The 7,320-nt window shown below is 57.2% G+C and overlaps 1 protein-coding gene across 1 annotated transcript in view; it reads left to right on the top strand.

The window, feature by feature from the left end:
• The window catches only part of AP1B1 (adaptor related protein complex 1 beta 1 subunit), a 21,636-nt gene that overhangs the window by 755 nt on the left and 13,561 nt on the right, over positions 1–7,320 (top strand). The window contains 5 exon segments of the mRNA XM_017746517.1: positions 1,448–1,557; positions 2,691–2,753; positions 3,600–3,705; positions 6,195–6,330; positions 6,999–7,244. Of these exon segments, the coding sequence (XP_017602006.1) occupies positions 2,717–2,753; positions 3,600–3,705; positions 6,195–6,330; positions 6,999–7,244 (525 nt within the window). The 5' untranslated portion in view covers positions 1,448–1,557; positions 2,691–2,716.

Below are 7,320 nucleotides of genomic sequence, written 5' to 3'. Positions count from 1 at the left end.
AGGTCCCTTCCCACCCAAACCATTCCATGGCTCTGTGAAAGTCTCTGGTCAGCAGCATGTCAGCCTTCAAGGATGGAGGAATTGTCCTAAAACGGGGTGATAAAAGTAGCAGAAGAAAGGAGTTTTCCTCCGCTCTCCATAAGAGGAAATGAGCAGCACCAGCAATGGCTCATTTGGCATTGGTGTCATTCCCAGGAACCCATGGGCAGCACCCACCTCGGTGGGAAGCACAGTGGATGTGTTTGTTGTTGTATTTTTGGTTTAGGAGCCTCTTACCTCCCCAGGATAGCTGAATTTGGGATCTGCTGGCGTGGCAGTGGGAAAAATGGGATGGCTGAGCTCTGCCATGTCCCTGAGCCGGAGGCTTGAGAGGCTCAGGAGAGCAGCACTGCTGTGGCTTGTGTGGAGTTGTGGAATTTAGTCCTGTGGAGTGAATAAAATCAGGGATAAGAGGCTTTGGGGAGCCCCTTTTTGCCAGCAGTTGCCAGGGGAGGCTGTGGGTTTGTGCCACTACCAAAACCTGTCCGAAAACCAGACCTGAGGAGCCCAAACTGGGTGTGGGGGAGCTCTGGGTGCTTCCCTCCAGCAGCTTCCAGATCCTTACAGACACTTAACTCCTTGAATCCCATTTAAAACAAGTTTGGCGTGAGGATGGGGTAAAACCTGAGCCACCACAAGGTCAGGGGTGGTTGATCTCCTCTGTTTTGTTGCTTGCATCCTGCTTTTTGTGAGTGAGGAGCTGCTCCACGCAGCCTCTCCCTGGGAGACCAGCCTGGAAAGGAGCTGGGTGGGAATTGCTGGAGCTGAGGGAGCAAACAGCTTCTCTCAGCTCCCAGCTCTGCACCACACGGTTGCATCCTTCAAACCAGAGCCAGGCAGCAGCGCTGGCCCACGCCCAAGGGCTGAGCTGTGGGAATTCACCTGCGGCGCTGGCAGCCAGCCCTGCCTCGTCACCCTGGGGGACCCACAGGGTGCAGGGTGCTGGGGTTTGCCAGCTGTGTGCATTGCCTCATCACCCTGCTCCAGGCCCCGGGGTGCTTCCTGCCAGTGTGAGGAGCGAGGGGTGCGCCTTCATTCCCGAGCCGGAGGAGCCGCTTTCCTTCTCGGAGCTGCTGCAGGGCTTCAAGGAGCGGGGAGGATGGGTGGTTGTCTGAGCCTCTGAAATCAGTGAGGTTTTGGGTGGCTGAACTCCACTTTGGTGGGGTTGTGGATGGAAAAACCACAGGCTGTGCTTTCCCTGGGCTCTGGGAAAGCGGGAAGCTGCAGGGAAGTGGCCGGTGTGATTCATGGCTCCGAGCTGCCTGCAGAAATTCCCTGCTCGGCTTCAAGTTTGCTTTCCAGGCACTTCTGCAGAGTAGGGCTGAGTGTGAGCCAGGTCCTGGAATCGGAGGGACTGCAGTGAACCCTCTTTCCTTTCTTACTTCCTTCCTTCCTCCCTGTCTGGCAGGACAGGATCTGCAGTGAGGCGCAGAGAGCTGCGGCGCAGCCCGGAGCTCCCGCTGTTCCCTGGAGAGCCATCGACTTAGTGGGATAAAAAAGGCTCTGAATCAGTCACAGGTAACCGAGGCAGGGAGGAGTGTCCTGTCTCGCCAGGGGCAGGGCTGTGGGAGCGTGCTGACAGCCTTCCCCCTCTGGAACAGCATTGGGATCACGCTGCCAGCCCCCAGAGCAGCCCCAAACCCACACGAACTCCTTCCCTTTTACTCCCTGCCAAGCCATGTGCTCTGCCCAGCGTGCTCAACCCCCAGATTTCATCCAGATTTTCTTTTTATCCCTGCTGGGGATCCCTCTTCAGTTGGACAGGGAACAGAGGACACAGTTCCTCTGTGCTCCTGCTGCGTTTGGCTTTCAAGATGCTCATTTGCATTTTAAACCCATCCGCAAGCTCTTTTTTTTTTAATCTTTTTTTTTTTTTTCCCACTTGGCTTTGCTTCCCGTGCTCCTGCCCCTCCAAAACAGCAAGGCCACTGCAGGCTTTCAAGGACAAGCCTCTGGTTCCTTTCCTGTTGAAGGAAAGCTGGGAAAAGCAGCCCTAAAAGCCAAATCCCCGCTGACCTTTCCGAAGGGCTGCACATCGCCTTCCTCAGCCTGCCAAGCCCTAAATCTGCCCTAAACTGCCTGAATTATATAACGGAGCCTCGAGTGCTGGGCGGAAACCTTGCACCCTTGGAATTTAAAGCAACCCTGCTGGAGCAGGGATGGTTTCTGGAAGAGGCTCCCTTTGATCTGGTGGATTCGTGCCCCTGGGCTGCGCTGTCCCGTTGAGCTGAACCTCGGGTTTGGCTCGGTTCCTCTCCCCAGCCCAGAGCTGTTCCCTGTGTAGGTGTGAGGGAGGGCTGGGAGTGAGTTTTCCCTAAGAAAGCATTTTTTTAGATGAGGAGAGGCGAATCCAGGGGGGATCAGTGACCCCCTGCTGCCCGGCTCTGTGCAGGGTGGGATGAGCAAAGCCAGGGCTGCAGCCCTGGAATCTTCAGTGATTCCCTTCCTCCTCCACATCCTCTTTGGAGAACCAGCTGATTCCCCACCATGGCAGAGCTGCGAGGTGCTCACCCTCCCTTAGGGATTGGGACTCTTCCTATGAGATCCCAAACTCTGTCCCTCCCCTGTGTTTTCCTTCCCGGAGCTCTCCATAATGATCCCAGGAAGGGAATTATCAACCCTGAACCTCTGTGCTCTGCCTCTCCTCCCAGGGCCGTGCCGCTGGCTCGAGACCACCATGACGGACTCCAAGTACTTCACCACCACCAAGAAAGGTAAGGGAAGGAGCAGGAATATCACAATTCATCCCCAAATCACCAGTTGGTTCTTACACCTTTCTAAACCAGGCAGGGAGGGTTGGGAAGCTCCCGTGGGCATGCCCTGAGCCCCTGTGGGATGCTGTGGCTGACACCACACCCTGCTCCTCGCTGCCAGCCTGCTGTGGGGTCAGGACACTTTGTCCCCTGAGCCTGGCCAGGGCTGGTGGCAGCTGGTGATCGGCTTTAGCGGCTCAGGAGCTCCCCTGGGCAGCACTCAGGGCCTTAAGCACTCTCCAGAGCAAGGAATTAATGCGGAGAGAAGCCGTGTGGCATCTCCCTCTTCAATCTGCCGGCCCAGGAGGGAATAAGGAGCTCAGCATGGCCTCAGGAGGGCAGGAGATGGTGCCCTGGCCCTGGGGGGGGGGTTTCCTGCCACAGGCAGGGAGAGATTTGGGAGCCATCCTCCCTTGGATGAGCTTGAGGAGCAGTGCCCAAAATGCATCTGCCATCATCCCTGGGAAGGGTAGGGCCTCCTGGGGCTGGGATAAGCACCCCACAGCCAAAAATACCCTCTGCATAATCCCATCCAGTGCCCGTGGGGTGCTCCTGGCTTCTGCAGCATCTCCCATCCCTGTGGGGCTGGAGGAGCCACAGGGATTCACCAGGAGGGTTGTCTCCATTCCCATGGATGAGAGCTGAGCCCCCAGGACAGCCCCAGCCCTCAGTGAGGTGTTGGGGAAGTTAAATCCCTCTTTTAGCGGGTGGCAGAGGATCCCTGGTGTGCAGTGGGTGCTCACCCAGCTGAAGGCTGGGATGCCCCTTCCACCAACCCCTGAGCTCCCACTTTTCCCGGTTTTCCAGGGGAGATATTTGAGCTGAAAGCTGAGCTCAACAGTGACAAGAAGGAGAAGAAGAAGGAGGCTGTGAAGAAGGTGATCGCGTCCATGACTGTCGGCAAGGACGTCAGGTGTGTGCTGGGGCTGGCTCATGGAATATCCCAAGTGGGAAAGGACCCACAGGGATCATCCAGTCCAGCTCCCGGCCCTGCCCAGACACCCCAACAGTCCCACCCTGGGCATCCCTGGCAGCGCTGTCCAAACGCTCCTGGAGCTCTGGCAGCCTCGGGGCTGTGCCCATTCCCTGGGGAGCCTGGGCAGTGCCCAGCACCCTCTGGGGGAAGAACCTTTTCCTAAAATCCATCCTAAACCTCCCCTTCCTGCTGTTCTCCCTGGTGCCCAAGCCAAACCCTTTTGGGCTTTTGGGTTCCCTTTTTCCCCCCTGTTGCTTCCAAGGGAGTTTCCATGCTGCTTTTCCCCTCGGGATTCACCCAGGTGTGCTCCTGGCTGCAGCTCTACCTCCTGGAGTGCAGTTTGTGTCCACGTGGCCACCTGGCAGGTGGGGGCTCTCCTGGCTTTGGTTGTAATCTGGCTAAGAGAGGATTGGTCTGGCTGCCAGCTCAGTTTGTTGGGATTATTCCCACTTCCTTTGTGTGTTACTAAAAACAAGCAGGACCCCCTCGGAGCTGTTGGGGCTTGGATGCTGATAAGCTTTTTACAGCCTCTCCAGTCCAAAAGGTCAGGCTGCTGCTGTTCCTGCTTCCCTTTTTCCCTCTGGCTGAGCTGCACGTGGCCCCTTCCTTCTGCCTTTTCCTGCATGGACCCGTCCCAGCACAGGCAGCATCAGCAATTTGGATTTCACGGTGCATTTGAGAGGAAGTGGAGGGAAAGCACATTCAGGGTTGGGAGAGCTGGGGCATCCCTGGCTCCCAGAGCAGCAGCAGCAGCAGGGAGTGTCCGTGTTGGGACCACTGTGGAGATCCCATGGATGTGGCAGGAGCTGCCAGTACTTGAAGGGGGCTTAAAAAAAAAAGGGAGAACAGGTTTTTACGTGGACAAATAGTGACAGGCCAAGGGGGAATGGCTTTAAACGAAAAGAGATTTAGATGGGATTTTGGGAAGGAATTGTTCCCTGGGAGGGTGGGGAGGGGCTGGGATGGAATTCCCAGAGCAGCTGTGGCTGCCCCTGGATCCCTGGCAGTGTCCAAGGCCAGGCGGTAAATTGGGGCGTGGAGCAGCCTGGGACAGTGGAAGGTGTCCCTGCCCATGGTAGGGGGTGGAACTGGATGAGCTTTAAGATTCCACGATTCCCAAACCTTTCCATGATCCTGTGGCTGTGTCAGCGCATTGTTTTGGTGTGTGCCTGTTTTAGGCTGCAGGGAAGCAGTTTGCTGAGTTCACTGCTCCCCAGGAGGTGCCAGCAAAGCCCGGTTTAGCCCGGGGTGAGACCAGCCCAGGTGGGTGGCAGCTCTGCAAAGCCCAGCTCCCTGGATTTAGGGGGACCCTGGGTTTGATCCTGTCAGGGCTGGCTGGGTTTGCGGAGGTGGAGAAGCTCCCAGGAGCCACGGGACATCTGTCAGGGTGGCATAACCCCTGTGTTAGCCCTTGATTGCCTCCCCTGGGGTGGTTGAATTGTCTAATTGGTCTGTGTTTGGATGAAGCAGCATCTCTGGTGTCCCCCAGCTCTGGGATGTTTGGGGAGGGGAAGCCCCAGCTCCGTGCAGGGAGCTGATCCACTCCATTCCCCTCCATCCCAGTGGAGCATCCCAGTGCTCAGGACTCCCCCAGGGGAGTGGGGCTCTTCTTCTTTATGCACCCATGATGGTGCATGAAATAATGGAATATCCTGAGTTGGAAGGGATCTACAAGAGTCATCCAGTCTAGCTCCTGGCCCTGCGCCGGAGACCCCAACAGCCCCACCCTGCGCCTGAGAGAATTGTCCAGCACTTTTTCCCAGGGCAGTGGATGTGCCCTGGAGTGGGGATGCAGCACAGCCATGTTGGGAAAGCTCAGTTTTGGTCTATCAGGCTGGTTTTGATACAGATTCATACAAAAAAATCCACACGGTATGGGCAATTCAGCCATTTCTGCTGCAGGGTGGGCTCAACTCATGGAATCATGGAATGGTTTGGGTGGGAAAGGGTCCTTAAAGCCCATCTAATCCACCCCCCTGCCATTGGCAGGGCCACCTTCCCCTATCCCAGGCTGCTCCAAGCCCCATCCAGCCTGGCCTTGGGCACTGCCAGGGATCCAGGAGCAGCCACAGCTGCTCTGGGAATTCCACCCCAGCCCCTCCCCACCCTCCCAGGGAACAATTCCTTCCCAATATCCCATCCAGCCCTGCCCTCTGGCACTGGGAAGCCATTCCCTGTGTCCTGTCCCTCCATGCCTTGTCCCCAGTCCCTCTCCAGCTCTCCTGGTGCCCCTTTAGGCCCTGGAAGGGGCTCTGAGCTCTCCCTGGAGCCTTCTTCTCTCCAGGTGAGCACCCCCAGCTCTCCCAGCCTGGCTCCCGGGAGAGAGCTGGGTTCCCCTGCCTTTAGGAGTGGGTTTTCCATGGGAAGGGGGATCCCACAGGCGGCGTGGCCGTGTCCTGCCCTCACAGAGCTGCTCTGCGTTCCAGCGCTCTCTTCCCGGACGTGGTGAACTGCATGCAGACGGACAACCTGGAGCTGAAGAAGCTGGTCTACCTCTACCTGATGAACTACGCCAAGAGCCAGCCCGACATGGCCATCATGGCAGTGAACACCTTCGTGAAGGTGAGGGGACAGGGGACACCATGTGCCAGGTCACCGCACCAAGCTGCAACTCAGGGAGAGTGGGCAGCTTTCCAAAGCCTCTCCCTGCTGGAGGAGGGGCTCTCCAAGCTCTAGGAAACGGATTGAGTTTGTCCAGTAATGCAGAAATGCAGTTTTTGGCAGCTGTGCTGTGCCACTCGCTCTGTCAGGGGTGTGGGCAGCTCCCGTGATCGAGAGCCGTCATGTGAATTTATGTGCTGAGAGATCCCTCGTGATCTTCCCGTTGGAGTTGGGGATTGAAGAGTGCGTTAGGAGCCAGGATATTGCTAAATCACTCAGTGAAGAGGCCTGCTGGGCTTTACAAGGAGTTTGGGCTTTGTAGGGAGGATAAACCCCACATCATAATCCCAATGTGTCTGTTTCTGACATCAGGCTGGGTTCAGCTACCTGCTGTAAGTGATGTGGGATTCCTGGGGGGAATGAGGAGTTCTGGGAGTGAGGATTGGTGGCGTTGGAACTCAGTGGGTGCAGGACAAGAGGGAAACTTCTCTTGGGTGACTCGTTCTCAAGAGCAGAGCATAAAAACCTCAGGGTCTGAACCCAAATCCTCCTGGAGGACCTGAACCCACCAGAGGTAACCTGTGATTCGAGGAGCCCAGGCTACCCAACCTCCCCTCTCCTCCCTGCAGGACTGTGAGGACCCCAACCCGCTGATCCGGGCTCTGGCCGTGCGGACCATGGGCTGCATCCGGGTGGACAAGATCACGGAATATCTGTGCGAGCCCCTGCGGAAGTGCCTCAAGGACGAGGACCCCTACGTGCGCAAGACGGCCGCCGTCTGCGTGGCCAAGCTGCACGACATCAACGCCCAGCTGGTGGAGGACCAGGGCTTCCTGGACACCCTCAAGGATCTCATCTCAGACTCCAACCCCATGGTGATCGTTTTTTGCCTTCTCCGCCTTCCCTTCATCCGAGTGGCAGTGACCGCCCCTCCCTCTTGTTCGCCACATT

This window comes from Corvus brachyrhynchos, unplaced genomic scaffold (assembly GCF_000691975.1).
Source record: "Corvus brachyrhynchos isolate BGI_N302 unplaced genomic scaffold, ASM69197v1 scaffold19, whole genome shotgun sequence".
NCBI classification, from domain to species: Eukaryota; Metazoa; Chordata; class Aves; order Passeriformes; family Corvidae; genus Corvus; species Corvus brachyrhynchos.
The sequence above is the reverse complement of the archived record's forward strand: the minus strand, read 5'-3'. Positions and strand labels throughout refer to the sequence as shown.